The sequence below is a fragment of the Diorhabda carinulata genome, chromosome 4, assembly GCF_026250575.1.
Source record: "Diorhabda carinulata isolate Delta chromosome 4, icDioCari1.1, whole genome shotgun sequence".
Taxonomy (NCBI): domain Eukaryota; kingdom Metazoa; phylum Arthropoda; class Insecta; order Coleoptera; family Chrysomelidae; genus Diorhabda; species Diorhabda carinulata.
In genome coordinates this window covers 25,360,523-25,378,911 of record NC_079463.1, presented here as the reverse complement: position 1 = coordinate 25,378,911, position 18,389 = coordinate 25,360,523, and the positions used below count along the sequence as shown (strand labels likewise).

The following is an 18,389-nucleotide window of genomic DNA, read 5'->3' as shown; positions in this document are numbered from 1 at the left end:
AGTCCCCTGATTATTTTCTGCTTGCAGAACTGAAAATATGACTCAGTGGTCGAAGATTTTCCAACAATGAAGAGGTGATGTTGGTTTTGAGGAACTTGACGATTCTTATCATAAAAATAGTAAATTTTTTTCCAAAATTCTCGTGTTTTCTGTTTATTGCGCCAGGAACCTCTGAGAAGATTTTTGTACCTAAAGGTCAAGCTTATCATCATTTTCTGGCATGCTTATTACCTTAAGAAATCACAATAGGAATCTGGTAAAAATATGAAGTAATTGACTTTGTTCTTGAGTTTTTTCACACTCTTACGCTAATTTGGACTTGCACTAGCTTTCGGTGATTAAAGTCCACTCAGTTATCGAAAAATTGTAAATATGCTTCCTAGCGAGGTTTTTTTTGAAAATCAGGTTGCGCTGAAAGAAGATTATGTAATACAAAGTTCTGTTTCAGTGATGAAGATGTAAAAAGTGAAGGGAATATGGACGCTGGTTCAACCTGGTTACCTAGAGTAATGTGAGTAAAATAATTCTTGTTATAATCAAAATTAATTAAAGAATTTAAAAGCAATCAACAGAATTCGGTGATAAGATGTATTTCAATGCCAAATTTTTTTATGTTTCATGTTTAAAAAATAATTTATTCATTAAATGAACAATGAACAATGAATTATAATATAAAGAGATACATCTTTCTTTAATGTAAGCAAATTGTTTGTTTTTCCTAGTATCCTCCGCCGTTTGATAATTAGATAATTTGTCGCTCCATCTCTTGGTGGGTATTCCAAAGCTTCGGCGCCCTAAAGGCGACTTATCTGTAGCTATTATTCCCAATATCGATTTACAATAAGTGTTTTTCCAGCGATCTTACGCACTTTTCTCATTTCGGAAATTTCTAATATTCTCTTTGTGTTCGATATGACTGGTCTGGTTTCCTTGAAGAGTTGGGATTTGGTCTCGATTACAGAAGATCGTATCTTTCAGGAAAGCTGAAGTTGGTTTCCTCGATAACACCATATCCTGATATTTCTATTTCTAAATATTTAAATTTCATCTCTTGTTGAATAATTTCATCATCTACAACCAGTTTGCACTTCGGTTTTGCTGCAGGTGTCTTCATTTTTAAACTTTTTGCCGTTGTGTTGAATTTGAGTAGTAATCTCCGTAGATCATCTTCAACAATACGGGGCTGAGAGAATCTCTTTGTTTACAGAAATTTCTTTGGTAGTTATGCCATTAATTTTGTTTCTTCGGTGAATGTTTTGGTATTTGCTTGTTGTAGAGAAGGTGTACCAGTTGTATTCGGTAAAACGCCTTTTCCAGGTCTATAAAACACATGAACGCCGGTTTGTTATACTTCATACTGGATTTTCGGTTATTTGTCGCAGGACAAATATCACATCTTCCTGATTTGAAGCCTTATTGTTCATCGCTCAATGTGGTGAGCTCATTTATTTTGTTTGTCATGATCTTTGTTACTAACTTCAAGGTTTATGCCTCGGCAGTTTGCAGGTATCTTTTTGTCTCCTTTTGTGAAGTTCATTTGGAATATCGTCTGGGGCTGGAATTTCATTAATACGGTTTCTATATCTCTTTCTTCTATTTCAGCTATTTCGTTAGTTGTAATTTCTGTATCTTCTTTTTATACAATTCTTCAAGATATTGGACCCAAGTTTACTTTGTTATATAGTTTGATCTATCAAGAGATACCTTTTGGGTTATTATTGCAACCTTCTAATTAGTTAAACGTATACAACAGCGACATTTTCCAGAATTTTTTTTCATTGTCATATGAACATCAATTATTTCCAGTCACATATGATGTTCTTAAAGTAATTAAACTTTTTTTGATTTAAACATCCTGTATTAAATGACATTTATGAAGGATACATTGGAAATTAGTTCTTTATCTTCATCTGTAACAGCTTCTACGTACTTTTCTGGGGTTTCGTCTATTATTCTGTAGCCGATTCAGATCCTATAAAGATTTATCCCTGATGAGTTCTTTTCTAAGCATTGTGACTTATTTTTTTTCTATTCCTCTCACCAATAATAAATGAAAACGTGGAAGATGTAAGATCTTTTCTAGTGTAGCCGTTGGGTATCTTCTTTGGTTCCAATTGTACCAAAACAAACCAATTTTTGTACCTTCGAGAATCATTCGTGGTATTCAGTAACTATCATAGTAAAATCTGTAGGTTATGACCCAAATTATGCATTGCAAAGTTTCTGCACATCATCAGGACTATTGTGAGGTTTGATATCTATATAAAGCTTATTCATATTTCAACTAATTTTTGGTACTTTATCATTCTAAACATTCCCAAAGTTTAACAATAATGTATAGCGATATTTTTTCAAAATTCTTATACAGGACGATATCTGAAACATTATCTTATGATGAAACAACAACTCCAACGCCTATGAAGCGTCTTCAAACTGATTTCGACTCAAAGCCGTCTTCTCAGCATCCAAATGACGTGAGTATTTTTTTTAATATTATATAGAAATTCATTTTATAAAAGAAATATTGTAAAAAGATATTACAGGAATGAATATTCAAAGGAAATTGAAATATCATAATACAGTTAATTTGTTAAAATTAAAAAAGAACGACCATCTTCTCTGCTTGTATACATAGAACAGGAATCAGCCCAACAGAGTCGCTTCAATCAAAGAAATAAACTAGCTAAAAACAATATTCAAACGACCTCATATGTCGAAGAAAAAACAACGGTTTCACCAAAACAATACACCGATTCAAAAATCGATGGAAACGATGGTTAAATTGAACGAATTGATTCCTCATCCACCATACAGTCCAGATCTCGCTCCCAGTGACTACTGATCTCAAAAAATGCTCGCCGGTAAGAAATTCAGCTCGCATGAAAAAGCAATTGATGAAACTGAAGCCTATTTTGAAGCAAAAGACAAATCCTTCTACATCGAGAAGGTAGAGAAGCGTTGGAACGATTTTATAGCTTTTGAAGGAGATTATATTTATGAATAAAATCGGTTTTTGTCAAAAATTGTGTTTTTCTTAATCACAAGACTTGTTATGCTATCCGAAACAAAACAAAAAACGATTGGTTGGCATCCAACGAGAAAAACAAACTTTTGGAAAATAGAAATATCTTTTTGGACTTAATTCAAGTTGTCCCTTTTGTATCCTCAATCTTATCCTCGATCAAAAATCGCTTTATATGAGAAAATATATTTTTATCAAATACTAATTTTGATTTTAATTTCCAGGAAGCGAATACTATGGCGGAACGAGACTTGGGATCAACTTTTTTACTTCCTCATACTCATCTATATAAAGCTGAGAGGGTAAGATGAAACTTAATATTCACAGTATTGTTTTCGGATATTTGCAATCATGTTGGATATTTGAAACTTATCAAAAATAAGGAATATATACACCATTACTATCTTGATTCTTCCACCAACAATATTTTCTACTTGTCTTCTTTCCCAATCCAAACAAAGTGATTATTCAAAAAAATAATGTTATATACATTGAACTCCAATATTCTATTATCAATTTATTGCTCATGCAGAGCCCAGCCTCTACCTGTACACATCCTAAAGCTGAGGTTAGTCCAGCCCGGCTGGTGTCGTACAAGCTCGTTTCTATCGACAACTTATATGTTGTTGAAATCATTTAAACATTTTGAGTTTAAATTTTTCTTCTTCTTCTTTCTATTTTCGACTAGTCAATGTTATCCAGGACCATCTCTTCGAAGGTCGGCCAAGAGGTCTCCTTGAAGTTGGTTTTTCATTCTTTGCCAATTCAGCCCATCGATCTTTCTTCATTTTTTTCACCTGGTCTCTCTCCAATATCATCGTCTTAATTAATATTCTTTTTAGTGTTTACCATGATCGCTTTGTAGATATGCATCTCAATTTTGGTAACTCAAATTTTTGTCCATTATGAATCAATCCTACACTTGCGTCACCTTAAGTGCAACGACAGCTCGTGGACAATAAAACGAAGACTGCAGAAAAAATAACCTGATTCCTAAACACCTACGATTGGTCCAAAACGGACGTTAAAACAATGAGGATCTATTCTATTGTCAGATGAGACCAGAAACCAAAAAGAGCAGTTGCAGATTGCTACTTTGAAGAGCGGAGCGCTTATAGAGATGGTTCCTACATGGAGGGGAATTTCTATAGCAGCATGAACCGACTCTGTGTTCATCGTAGGAGAGACCGTGTTCACAAGAAGAGGTTTAACAGCTGATAGATACACCGAAGAGATTTTAGTGGTATCGTCAACTACATTGGAGAAGAATTCACCATTATCCGTGACAATGCGAGGCCGCACACCGCCAGAATCGTGCAAGATTACATTGCAGAAGTCGGTTTTCGGGTTATAGAGTGCCCAGCATACAGTTCTGATCTAAATCCGATAAAAAATATATGGGATGAGCTAAAAAGAAGAATTCGAGCTAGACTTAATACCCCAAACTCGATTCCAGAGCTTATGGTTGCATTAGAAGAAGACATTAACATTCCACAAGAAACAATAACTAATTTTGTTAGATCTATGTCTAATCGTATGTGAGATGTTATTAGATCAAGAGGAGGTTATAGCCATCTCTAAAAACTTGAGTTTTAGGTTTTAAATTGTCAATTTATGTTTGATTGATTTGTTTTGCTTAATGCAAAACATAGGAAATCGATTTCTATGGACGGATGTATATTTCCAGTATGTCTTGTTCCCATATTTCTTTAATAAGCTCATACAATTTTTTCTTTTCCTGCTTTTTCTTTAATTTCGTTTATTATTTCATCTGGTTCAGGTGTTTTATTGACGATTGTTCTAAAATCCTCATAGCTAAGGCTTGTTTTGTGTTTTCATGAAAATTTTTTTTCTGTTCAATTTGGTTGTTGTTGATTTATAGTTTTCTAATTATATTGATCTATTGACTTCGTTCTTTTTTTTTGAAACTACGATCGGGTTATACCGATCATGTTCGTAAGCTAATCCGGATCACTTTCATTGTTGCTCGTAAACTGATCGAGTTAATCGGTTCGTAGTCATATGATCCTTTCTACCCTGGTAAATCGGTGGGTAAAAGCGATTAACTAAAGAGTTGTTTCATTTGTCTATGGTTTTTATGAAATTCAATAGTTATTTGTATGCCAAGGACTGAACGTGCTACTTTATTGGACGAATCTGAAAATTGCGAGACGAGCGAAGCGAGGCGAGCAACAGACGAGTCCAACAAAGTAGTATTTCAGCCGCGGAGAACACAACATTTTTTATACGACGCGTAAAATCCAAAACTTTTTCAATTACACTGAGGAAAGAAAATGAATAAACATTTTATTTATTGAACAATATAATGTACTTAATGATATTTGCAATTTCAATATTAATTTGCAAAAAGTAATGTTCATTGTACCTCCAGGACAATTATCAATATTAATGTCCCGAGTGCATGTCAAATTGTCGAAATTATGAGACAATTTGACATGCACGAGAGGGCATTTTGGCAGACTATTTCCTGAGAAAAATTCAATTTAAAATAAACTTAATTCTGTGTTTAAAATTTGTTATTCTTTAAATTATAATAAGAAGTGGTGGAAGCAGCATAGAAACACCATCGTCGGCCTCCAGTAAAGTTGTATATTCTAATTGCATTTTCAATCATTGTTCCTTTTCTTAAAATATAAAATTAAAACCAAATGATGTTTATTAATCCTAGACGAAAATTTGGCACTAGTGCAAATTATCGATAATTTGCACTAGTGCAGTATTATCGCTGAAATTTGATCGTTGCTAGGTAAACATAAAATATTACAGCTTTTTGGTTGGCTTAAATTTTTCGAAGGAAATAGTCAATATTTATTGAATTGGATGCAAGTGGAATATGTATATGTCTACTAGATGTCGATGGATAAAACAAATAACAAATAATTTCAGAAAATTAAAAATTTGAGGTTATGCAAAATCATCGAAGTGAAACTGTCAACTGTCAACATTGAATTGACTACTCCAGAGCGTCCCGAAAGTGTTTTGTAGTACGGAACTGTCACTTTCACTACATGGAACACTCAAAACGCAACTTTAGGTATGCACCTAAATGAATACGGAACGAACAACTTTCAGATGGCGTCGTCTAAAAAAATTCCTTATTCCTCGTATGACTACTATTATTTTTTGTGAGCAGCGTCAATGATAGGATACTAAAGTTGAGGTTTTCATACTTTCGAAATTTCTCCATAAAAATACTTGATTAGTACTAAAGTTCAGTGCAAAATCCGTGAGAGGGGGTAAATCTTTGTAGTAGTAAAAAACTTTTTTTATATCATATTTTAAATTTGAAGTTTCCATCGAAAATGGAAGGTGTCGTTCGGAAACTGTCATCTAAATCTCGTTCTGGGTTTGGATCCTTAATCAGCTGATAGATGATCTACCTCAGTCTCTGAAGACGATAACTTGGTTATTGAAACGCTCGATAGAGAGTGTAAACACTGTTCAATAGGAATATCATCAACGGCTCCAAAAATTTCTGCACCTGAATATAATTTAATTTTGATTTAATCATTTTATTTTTCAGGGAAGTGATATTTCAGGATTCGAATCCCTTTAGCAAAACTCCCAGGAAAAGGGAATGTTGTTATAATGATTTCGTAGCTGAAAAATGTGCCTTATAAATGTCCCGTCTGTGCCTGTGGTATTATATTATTTATTTATGAACTTTTTCACATTATTATAACAATTTTCATAAATATTTTCGTATTGTATAAAATATATTTTTATATAATTTTTATTTTAGCCATAATTATTGTGTGTGTGTGTGTGTGTGTGGAAATTTTTTTATTTGAAAAGTACTGGACTGTAATTATATTTAAAGTGCATCATTTTTTTTTTGGAAAAGTGAGGAGTTGTAAAAACTAAATTAGGAAATATTATAAATAAACCCGATAAAAAATAACATGAAATTCTAATATTCCAGTAAGTTTCGTTTTTAAACGACATCGTATCCAATTGCATCTAAACTGGTTCTTATCAAATTGAAAACTTTCAACTTTTTCTATCAATTAAATACGATCCTCCAAAGTGAAAAGCAAAAGGAAGCAGCGAAAGAACAAGGTTCCCACTCTCCCCTCATCTATAGTTTTGAGTTTGAGTATTTTTTCTTTAGTAGCAGCGTTGCCTCAAAGAACAATAAATGTCTACAATGGTGAAAACTCGTTTTTGTCAGTTTTGGCCTCAACGAAAACTGATTTTCTGTCTCTCACATGTTTAACTAACATATTTACCAATTTTTACCACCAAATACACCAAATAATAATATGACCTTGTTCCTTAACACGTTGAGTTCCGGTGTGGTCCATAACTACACGTTCCCTACTGGCCAGAGCGCTCCAATGGACTGCACGACATATTTTATTTCGAACCTTCTCCACGGCCCTAGAGACCATATTTAAATGGTGCTGGGTCCTTGAAACATTAACTCAAACTTGATTCTTTTGTTTTTTCATTTATTTTTTTACTTTACCCTTCACAACCTCTTCTTATTTTGTAACTTGAACCTTCACTACGCAATAGGTTTTGGCGTCCCTTAATCAGCAACAGCCGTAGTTTCTTGCATCAGTAACTTCTTTGCTACATTGATTTCAGAATCAGTAATTGCTATATTTTCTTTTTTATCATTCTTTTATAAAGTATGATAAAGGCATAGCAATTTTCCTATTCCCTTTCAACGTCCTTCTCAAAGAAATTATAGTCGACCACGGCTTAAGGCTTTACAACCATTCCCGATCATGTTTCAATGCTTATTGTCCCATCACCATTTTTTGTAGGAAGCATCATTATCCTGCCATTTTAATATTATTTTTCCTTTATCGTTTTCTTTGCTAGTAATTTCATTTCTTCATCTTCTATTGTACAGTGTCTACGGGTAGTCCTATTTTTTCGCAATGTCCCCAATAAATGGGCTCCAAACTCTAAACGAACCTTCAGTTACACGGCTTTGTAAAAATTTCTATATTCGAGTTTAATGCCGAGCCCCAGAGTTGTACTTCATATCACCAGATTGGTTTGAGAATACCTTTGTAAATCAAGACCTTGTTCTCAAAAGATAGCTTGGAGTTTCGTCGATAATCCAGTAGAATTCATGCAGCTTGAGGCCAAGTTGTTTCCTTTTAGTGAATATGTGTTTTTTAGACAAACGTGGGTTTTATTTTTTAGAAATTACTTAGTCCAAATGTTGACCGTTACGTCGGAAACATTCTTGGAACCTGGCTTCGGTATTTCTTTCCACTCGCTGGAGAAATGCCCACGAAATGCAATTGATTTCGCGAATAATATTTTCCTTCACTTCAGAGATTATGAACGGACTTGTTTCGTACAGTTTTGAGATACCTCCAGAGAAAAAAGTGCATGGAGGTAAGACCAGGGGACCTGGGGATGCCACTGAAACCGCTTATCAATTTGCTAGGGAAAAAATCACAAAACAACGCCATTACCAACACCGTCTATGGAAATTGCTTGCACTTGACAATTTTCAAAAAAATTGGGTCCAATTATTTCCCTGCTTGACAACGCACACCAAACCGTCACTTTGGGATTGTGAATAACTCCAAAAGATTGTGCGAAATTGCTTCAGCATTGTCTCATAGAAATTTTTACACAAATAACAAAAATCGAATATATCCCGACCACCTCCAAGATGGTATGAAAACTGATCTTCATCATCCCAGCTGCAACTAGGCAAACACAAGACTAAGTCCTAACGTACGATGAAGAAGAAATTTTTATGCATATTGTGATCATTAGGCTTAAGCGCTTGCACAATTTGAATTTTAAACGGATAAAACTTGAGATCCTTATTCAATATTTCGTACACTATAGTTTTCGGAAGCCCCAAAGCAGTGGCTCTCCATCGAAACTTGCCGCGACGAGTTTAATGTTTTCAATCGTTCTCCACGTCCTGGTGGGTCCCGGTCGTGGGTTATTTTCTGTTGAACTTGTTGTTCGGAGCCTTCGTATCCATGATCGAATCAAATGTACACTTGGGGCGTCTTCGGCCAGCAATTACGCACGAATCATTGGTTTTGAAATACGCTTCGATTGAAAACGCGCGAATGACGAATGACGATGTCAACGCTCTCCCCTCTCCGTCCCTCCGCTCAAGAGAAACTGGAAATTCAAATCCTGATCCTGCCACCGGTTATTTCCTTGCCGTTTAGACGCACGGGTGGGCAATTCCCTCTTCTATGAATTAAAGAATGTTGTATGTGCAGATTTTGTTTCATTGACTTTTATTCCCCACAATTTGAGCCAAGCTTGTAGATTATCCAGGTTGAATTGTAAAAGTTGGGATGGGAAGTATAGTAGGCAAAGAAGAAGACTCGGTGAAGCTTTGGAGTCAGTCGGCGGTCAGTTGAATAGGATTTGAGGAAGAGGTCGAAGAAACTCTCAATAATTTTGTAAAAGTATTCACAGTTTTAAAATAATGTAAACAAGGACCAGTTAATGAGTTTGGATTCGGATACATTGTCATTTATGTAAAATGTATGGAAGTGATGTAAATACGAGACGAGTGGTGTTTTAATTTAATATATTTATATGAAATGTACTCTCTGATTCTAATAATAGACATTTTGTAATATTCGGGAAAATTTAAGCAAAGTGCCAAGAAGACTAACTGTTTTTTTTTTATTTTGTATATTGCGATATAAAAATTTTGTAAGATAATTTAACAACTATTTTTGTCAATAAAATGATTTATATCAGATTTGCTTGTTTTTTTTTCTACACCAAACAGATCAATTACAAGGTCAAAAAATATTTTTTTGACGCAGCTCTTTTTTTACGTTATTCAGATCATTCTAGCATAAAAAGAATGGTCAAAAATGAAAATAAACTAAAAATTTACAGAAAACATTTAATATCTGGATAACGGTGAGGTTTAGGTATAGGAAAGTATACATGAATTTGTCTTATTTTTTACCTGAATGCATTAAAATAGAAAAAACCGGGTGGTTCTATTTAAAAAAATTAAGAAATTTGATATTTATGAAGTTAAACTTTGAACACTTTTTATACACACCCTGTATAAAATAAAAAAAATTTCAATATAGATTCAAATACGTCTGACTTTGCTAAAAGCAACTGAATAAAAACCATTTTCATATCTTTAAGGGTATCCACGTAAAAAAATAATTTATTAGGGTCTGCAACTGTCAAATTTGTTACAAAAAAATTAATAACTCAAAAAGTATGCATTTTTCGAAAAAAGTTTTTAGACAATAGTATACTAAAATTTTACGTAGATTTCAAAAATGTATTAATATACAGGGTGTTCTATTTAAAATAACAAAGTTAGAGTCGACTTCAGTCTATTCACTATTCAAAAATATTTCAGTTAAAAAGATAATAATCCGTAAACCCAAACGTAGAAATTTTCATGATTTAACTATAAGTAGTTTGCCATATATACAGATAGTTTTTACTCGTCGTGGGACTCGTCGTATACTATACACTGAAATAGATAAGTTCAATGACAATTATTTTATTCTTGTTGTGAGGTAACCGTTCAAACAATCTAATCATTTCATCACGAAAGCCAATAAATACAAATTTGGCAAATACGACTAATCTATTTTAGAAATATTATAGAACCCCTAACATTTTTTACCAGGAGCCGCCACTGGTATTAATATCGATAGTTTTAACTCGTCGTGGGACACCCTGTATATATCTCACAAATGTATATATATATATATATATATATATATATATATATATATATATATATATATATATATATATATATATATAACGGAGAAATTAGTTTCGAGAAAGTTTATGAATTTATTTTTTTAGTTATTGATGTACAATTGGTAGATGAGTGATGCTTAATTATCCAAAATCAAAATTTTCTTATTTTTTATCTCAGGCGAGGCTCCAAAAAAACTCATCGTTAGTTTTTTTTTCCCGAAGGAAGTTTTACTTCGATTAGTACATTCTATCCGCTTCATTCTTCTGAAAACATATAGAAGACTGTTGCTTTCCTGTAATCAGAAGAGTCTATGTTGTATTCCTGTAATAAATCAAAAAAAGAACATGGGGATGATTTAATAATGAAATCAACCATCAATAACCACCAATTAACGAGTTAAATGACTAATGTACATCTCCGGAAAGAATAATTATAAAGTAACAAAAAAAGTTATCAAGGGCAGAAGAAGAAAGATCGAAGAATAAACGACTAGAAGACGTAAAGGAGTTTGGAGCTCCTAGATCTTAACACTCCATGTGTGAGATTTAGTTTGACCAATTATATCATCTGAAAGGGCAGAGATTGGTCATAAAAGGTCACTTGGTCTCATTACTTGGACATTTTTTTATTAAGGGTTAAAGTTTTTCAAGGTCATTGCGAAGTTTTAGCACCTCGTTTATGAAAAAAAAATAAATAATTCCGCATGTGCGCGATCCAGAATCATTCGCTGATAATTGATCAGCTTTTATAAATATTTGCTCATTTTAATTTGATATTTTCTGTTGCCCTTCCTGATGCGGTGGATCTGATACAACGAACCGGCCCAAAGCATGCGCGTTACCACCATGACAAATTATTTAATGTTTTTTTTTAATATTAAATCAAACTGACCAAATATTTATATGAACTGACCATCAGCGAATGCGTCTCGATCGCGCACACGTGGAATTTTTTATTTTTTTCACTCTAAAATTTCTTAATGACCTTGGAAAACTTCAATTCCTAGCGCTGGTCAATTGATAAGACCAGACCTTTTAAGACCAATTCCTGACTGTTTCTCGATCGCGCACACGTGGAATTTTCTATATTTTCACTCGTAAATTTCTTAATGACCTTGAAAAACTTCAATTCCTAGCGCTGGTCATTGATAAGACCAGACTTTTTAAGACCAATTTCTGACCTTTCAGTTACTATTATTCCACACATGAGGCACTAGGATCGCGAAATCAGAGTTTGGTATAGAAGATGGGAAGAAGGTAAACAAGACAGCACAAAATAGAGACTTTTAGTAAATTGAGTTAGCGATAAAGGAAACTATGAAGCTGATGGAAACCGGGAATTACCTTAATTCAGATTGGATCTAATAATGAAGTTGTTCACTTTGAATTAATCGGTTGGAAAGTAATGATATTTCGTTTTTTATCCTTCTACTTCATTGTAATCCATAATTAAACATTTCATATCCTCTTTAGCATCTCTAAATTCTTCTTCTTCCATTCCTTCTCCAACGTAATGATGAACAAATGCTCTTTTTGCAAACATAACGTTAAATTTCCTCAATATCCTCTCCCACGAACTCTTGATTGCTGTATTATTGGATAACATAGTCACAGCTCTCTGAACCTTTGCCAAATCCCCACCAGGAACAGCAACTGGTGGCATGTAATTTATCCCCACTTTGAATCCCGTAGGACTCCAATCTACGAATTGAATGGAACGTTTTGATTTGATGTTGACTATGGCGTTATTGACATCTGTCGGAGCTACGTCTCCTCTGTATAATAGACAACAGGAGATGTATTTACCTTGAAATATAAACAATCTGTTAGTTTTAGAAATTATTACAAAAGTTAATAACCATATTAGTTGTTAAAAAAATTCTATAAAAGACATAGGGGCTGAAGATTGGAGAGGTGGGCATATTCTTACAATACACAAGAAAGGTGTACAAAAAATAGCACAACAATAAAATCAGGAAGAAAATTATTTGCACAAGGAGAGTCGATGCTTGATGCAATCAATACTATCAAGCAAATTATGGAAAAAAACTACAATAAAATTGTTATTCAAAGATTTCTAACAACCATTTGACTCGACCGAAAAAAAGTTAAATTGATAAATGGAGAAACCAAATAGAGATGATTAAATGTGAAGTGAATTGATTTACAACTACAAGAAGGGACCAAATAGACACATATATCGATACTGCTACTAGAATTGATAACAGAAGTCATTAAAATTCAAAATGATAATAGTAAAACGTATATAGGAGTTCGAAACTAGAATACTTTTATAGAAGAGAGTAAAATCATGAAAACATTTGTAAGGCTTATAAAAATTGACAGGCAAGCAAATATTAACAAACATTTTTGTAAATGACAATCTTTCGAATTCGAGAAATATGTTACATTTGCAGTTTTTTATGTCAAAAATGGAAAGGGTTTTTTATTTCGTTTTTATTATTTATAGCTTCTATTTTCTCGGTAGAGTTCCAAAGAGTAGGTAGATATAGGCATTGGAATTTAACAAAAGAGATGATTCACTACCAAAAGTAGATAGATTGAGACCACGAAATCGAATCACTCCTTATTAGTTCATAGCGGAAATTAAAATTTCGCTAAATTATACATTTTTAACGTAGTTCCTTCCGTGAATATGATTCATTATTTCATATATTGTTTCCAATGAAATTTTTGTCGACTTGATAATATAAACTTTGTGGGATTGTGGCAATTAAATATCAAGGTATACTCTTTTTGATACTTGAAATAATTCGAGCTCTATATTCATAATTCTACCAAAAAGTTGTAAAATAAGTAGAAAATCAATTTTTTTAAAATTTCGAAAAATCTTGAAGAATCAGGAGAATTTACGAAAAAAATTAAAAAAATCGAAAAATAATGTTTTGAAAATTTAAAGACTATTCTTTTCAAAAATCAAAAATGTGAAATTCGAAAAAACAATGAGGACTAAAAAATTTAGAAAAATAGGAATATATCAAAATATTTTAAGAGAAAAATTTGAAAAATCAAAAATGTGAAATTTGAAAAAAATATAAAAAGACCAAAAAAATTTAGAAAAATATAAAAATATTTTAAGAAAAAAGTTAAAAAAATCGGAAAATTAAAATATCGAAACTATTTTGAAAATTTGGAGACCATTATTTTAAATTAAAAATGTGAAATTCGAAAGAAAATTAAAAGACCAAAAAAATTTAGAAAGATATCATATATTTATACATTTTAAGAAAAAATTTTAGAAATCGGGAAATTAAAACTTATTCGAAACTATTTTGAAAATTTGAAGCCCATTCTTTTTCAAAATCAAAAATGTAAAATCGAAAAAAAAAGTGAGAGGATCAAAAAAAATTTATAAAAATAGGAAAATATCAAAATATTTTACGAAAAAATTTGAAAAAATCTAAAAATAAAGTTTATTCTAAAAAAATAATGCTAATAAAGAAATTTAAGAAAACATCGAAATATTTTATGAAAAAAATCTAAAATTTAAAGTTTATTCTAAAAAAATGATGCTAATACAAAAATTTGAGAAAATATCAAAATATTTTATGAATAAAAATTTAAAAATCTGTAAATTTATATTTTTTTAAAAAAATGGATAGAAAAACTTTGTAAATAATATCAATGAATTGAGAACGGCGTTAAAATATTTTTGTGTTATTAATAATTTGAAAACATTATCTCACCTGTTCTTGGATCACATTTCACCATTTGATTAGCAGGCTCGAAACACGAATTCGTCAATTGCGCTACGGACAATTGTTCGTGGAAAGCCTTGTGAGCAGGTACGAACGGAGCATAAGTAATAAGAGGATAGTGTATTCGAGGATACGGTACCATGTTGGTTCTAAATTCAGTCAAATCTACATTTACCGCACCTTCGAATCTGAGTGACGCTGTAACCGCTGACACCACTTGTCCCAATAGTCTATTCAAATTGGTATAAGTCGGTCTAGGTGTGTCTAAATTCCTTCCTTGAATATATTGAAATTGAATTGAAAAGTTTCAATTTATTCAATTCCTCAACCCAACCTAACCTAACCTAACCTAACCCAACCTAACCTAACCGAACCTAAACTAACCTAACCTAACCTAACCTAACCTAACCTAACCTAACCCAACCTAACCTAACCTAATCTAACCTAACCTAACCTAACCTAACCTAACCTAACCCAACCTAACCCAACCTAACCTAACCTAACCTAACCTAACCTAACCTAACCTAACCTAACCCAACCTAACCCAACCTAACCTAACCTAACCTAACCTAACCTAACCTAACCTAACCTAACCTAATCTAACCTAACCTAACCCAACCTAACCCAACCTAACCTAACCTAACCTAACCTAACCTAACCTAACCTAACCTAACCTAACCTAACCTAACCTAACCTAATCTAACCTAACCTAACCCAACCTAACCCAACCTAACCTAACCTAACCTAACCTAACCTAACCTAACCTAACCTAACCTAACCTAACCTAACCTAACCCAACCTAACCTAACCTAATCTAATCTAATCTAATCTAATCTAAACTAATCTAACCTAACCTAACCTAATCTAGCCTAACCTAACCTAACCTAACCTAACCTAACCAAGTTATCGTCTTCGGAGACTGAAGGTGAACTGAGTCTTTGAAGACGATAACTCGGTTATCGAAACGCGCGTCGGACGGCAACGGTTCCAGAAATTCAAAGTTAATAATCTAAGCATACCTAGTATGTCGTATACAGCTTCGTTGTCCATCAAAAAACACATATCTTCATATTCTATCGAAGCGTTTGTAGACAAAACAGTATTGTAAGGTTCTACTATAATAGTGGATATTCTGGGCGAGGGAAAAACTGCAAACTCCAAAGTATTAATTTTGGAATAATCGGTGCTTAGATGTTGCAAAAATAATGAAGTGAAACCTCCGCCTGTTCCTCCTCCATAAGCTCTGAAGAGTATGAAACCCTTAAAATAAAATAAATCATCAACATTTTACTAAGATTCTACCAGAATCACGGAGGTCCAATGGATTAGTAGAGGGGAGATGAAGGGAGCAGATTTAATATATCGAGGAGCAGAGGGAGTTCTCGAAGAGCCTTTAACCACGTATCCTACAGACAAGAACCGGACCATAATAAGTTGTCTGCAATAATTATAGGATTTCTGTGCAAGGGCAGGAATCCACTTAAGTAAAACCTTTTATGTCAATACTGATATTTCAAGCCGTCTAAATGACCTTCAAGCCCGCTAAGTGATTCGTCCCATCGAATCAAACAGCTCAGATGCCAAACAGCATACGAAGACCTCCCCGAGAACTACAACTTCTTAGATTATTCTTCCATAGCCATTAGATAAAACCCTACCTCTCACACCTCTTCGATCGTCGCTGTTGCAGATTTTGAGCGGTTTTTCTTTAACGTGGTTCACCAAACCTTAACAGAATCGTTTGTTTGTTTTTTCTTATAACAAACCAACCTGGTCGTTCGTTTTTTTTGCAACCTCAAGCAGTGCAATCACAAACAAAAACCACAAGCCCCGCCCCACAGAGAAACAACTTCTATAGTCCAAGACGCCTATAAATGACCTTCAAGCCCGCTATGTGATTCGTCACATCGAATCAAATATTTCTATCTGTAACTTTCAACTGCGAGTATTATTCAAGTTTGAATTGCTATCTAATGCACTCTATTCGGCAAATTTAGACACCTCAGATCATTTTCTGTTCCCAGAATTGAAAAAATGATATGCGAACGCGCCAATTGATCGAATCGCAAAAGCGCTGACAACAGCATAATCTCTGTCTTGTTTACATCGTGTCTTAGACTCAGTAAATGTTTTCTTTCTTGGGCCAGGTACTTCTGGAAGCATCCTCGTAGCTTACAATCAATATACGGAATCTGGCGCTGGTGGAAAATGCTATAAATTCGAAACCACATAAACTGTCAAACTGATTTTGAGAACGCGCCACCTGATCGAATCGCAGAAGCGCTGACAACAGCGCAACTTCTATCTTGTTTACATCGTGTCTCAGACTCAGTAATAAATTCAACATTTGACATTTTATTTAAAGAAGGGTAAACTATCTTCCGATATAATTAAGCGCTGCAGTAATGCTGCAATTAATGACTAACTAACGTAATTTTTCCAAAATTAAAAATAAACAGTGAATTATTTTATCGGTAAAATCAGCGCTAAACCATGACATTGCGCTTGCGCTATTACTTTTTCAGGTGTTTCCAGACAAATTTGGTGAGGTTTCATTATTAGAAATTACTTTTTTCAGGTCTTTAATAGGTTTTCTCTCCTCCATAGCTATTTTTTCATTCGTTTTTGTAAGTTCTTCCTTCATATACCTTCCTTATTAATCGTTTTTCTCCCATTCTCGTGACATATCTTTTTGTTGAATCTTGTTCTTAATCTTTCTCAGAAATCTCATTTCTGTACTCTGTATTTTGCTTGTTATTGTCCACGTTTCTGATCCGGGAGATCTTCGTAGGTCCTTTCGGATTTAGATGAAGAAGGGCCGGCTAGCAGTGACCCAAATGGTGAGTGTCATTATCGCATAAAAACGTTTCGCATTCAGCAACCTCGTAAGCATAGAGGTTTTTAGTGACCAAGATGAGGTTAGTCGGTTATTCGTATTCAAAGTTTTTAGAGGTGTTCCTTTATTACAAAATGATAGATTTGGTACAAAAGCAAAACGTTATGGACATAAGAAGGGAAGTATTTGTTGGAATCTTTACCTGTAAATTACCGCAATCTTCTGCAACAAGTCTAGTTCTATCTAACGCTAAATCCAACATTTCTGTACCAATACTGTATTTACCACGAGCGTAATTGTTTGCTGCATCTTCTTTACCTGTAAGTAGCCGGTCGGGATGAAATAGATGTCGGTAATATCCAGTTCGAATTTCATCAATTACTGTAGGTTCCAAATCGATCATAACAACTCGTGGTACCGCTTGACCACTTCCTGAGAGACTAAAAAATGGACTGTAGCTATTATCTGAGTAACTGGGATCGTATAAAGTTCCATCGACTCTGATACCGTGTTCCAAACAATAGAGTTCCCAACATGCATTTGCTACTTGGACACCAGCTTGACCTAGATGAATTTGGACTATTTCTCCCTTAGGCATTATGTGTTAAATATTTTATGGAGCATTTTCTGACTGGAATTTTGAAAATATGATGGTGATTGCGACTAATGATACAATTATGACATATTTTTGAAAGTGTTTGATGTTAATTTTGATGTTTGACTTAAGAGTGGGCTGCAGTTCAATGTAGACGCGACAACTTCACTTTAGATATGAAATATTTTCTAGGTGGCGCTACTAGTATTAGATTGTGTATAAATTTGTGTGTTTTTGGCAAAAAATACTATCGAAGCCTAGGCTGCTTGTCTCGATGAATATTATTCGCCATTGAGAAGTTTAAACGAGGCGATGCATGCAGTCTACGCCCAAAAGCGACTGCCACCGACAAAACCTTCGATTAAGTCTAAAAAATAATTTCGTTAGACCGTAAGTCAGTTGATTGAGATACCTTAGACTTAAAAGGTATCAGAGGAACGTGTTGGACATATCGTGAATGAATATTTGGGTATGCGAAAGATCTGTTGAAAATTGGTGTCT

At 33.6% G+C, this 18,389-nt stretch overlaps 2 protein-coding genes across 3 annotated transcripts in view; one reads left to right on the top strand and one right to left on the bottom strand.

Annotated features, from left to right (window-relative positions):
- The window catches only part of LOC130892519 (uncharacterized), a 28,910-nt gene extending 20,342 nt beyond the window's left edge, over window positions 1–8,568 (top strand). The window contains exons 11-14 of the mRNA XM_057797966.1: window positions 449–511; window positions 2,369–2,474; window positions 3,247–3,324; window positions 6,567–8,568. Coding sequence (XP_057653949.1) covers window positions 449–511; window positions 2,369–2,474; window positions 3,247–3,324; window positions 6,567–6,599 — 280 coding nt within the window. The 3' untranslated portion in view covers window positions 6,600–8,568. The remainder of the gene's footprint in view (window positions 1–448; window positions 512–2,368; window positions 2,475–3,246; window positions 3,325–6,566) is intronic.
- A 2,262-nt stretch (window positions 8,569–10,830) lies between these two features.
- Window positions 10,831–18,155, bottom strand: LOC130893290 (tubulin alpha chain-like). 2 transcript variants are annotated; one of them, XM_057799272.1, is made up of 5 exons: window positions 17,496–18,155; window positions 15,477–15,717; window positions 14,446–14,733; window positions 12,083–12,544; window positions 10,831–11,060 (listed from the first exon to the last, which is right to left on the bottom strand). In XM_057799272.1, the coding sequence occupies exons 1-4, from the start codon at window positions 17,889–17,891 to the stop codon at window positions 12,159–12,161; spliced, it is 1,311 nt and encodes a 436-aa protein (XP_057655255.1). In that variant the 5' UTR covers window positions 17,892–18,155; the 3' UTR covers window positions 10,831–11,060; window positions 12,083–12,158. The 2 variants fall into 2 exon arrangements, with proteins under 2 accessions (XP_057655255.1, XP_057655256.1); XM_057799273.1 differs by having other exon boundaries at window positions 10,831–11,031.
- Between the last annotated feature and the right edge of the window lie 234 nt (window positions 18,156–18,389).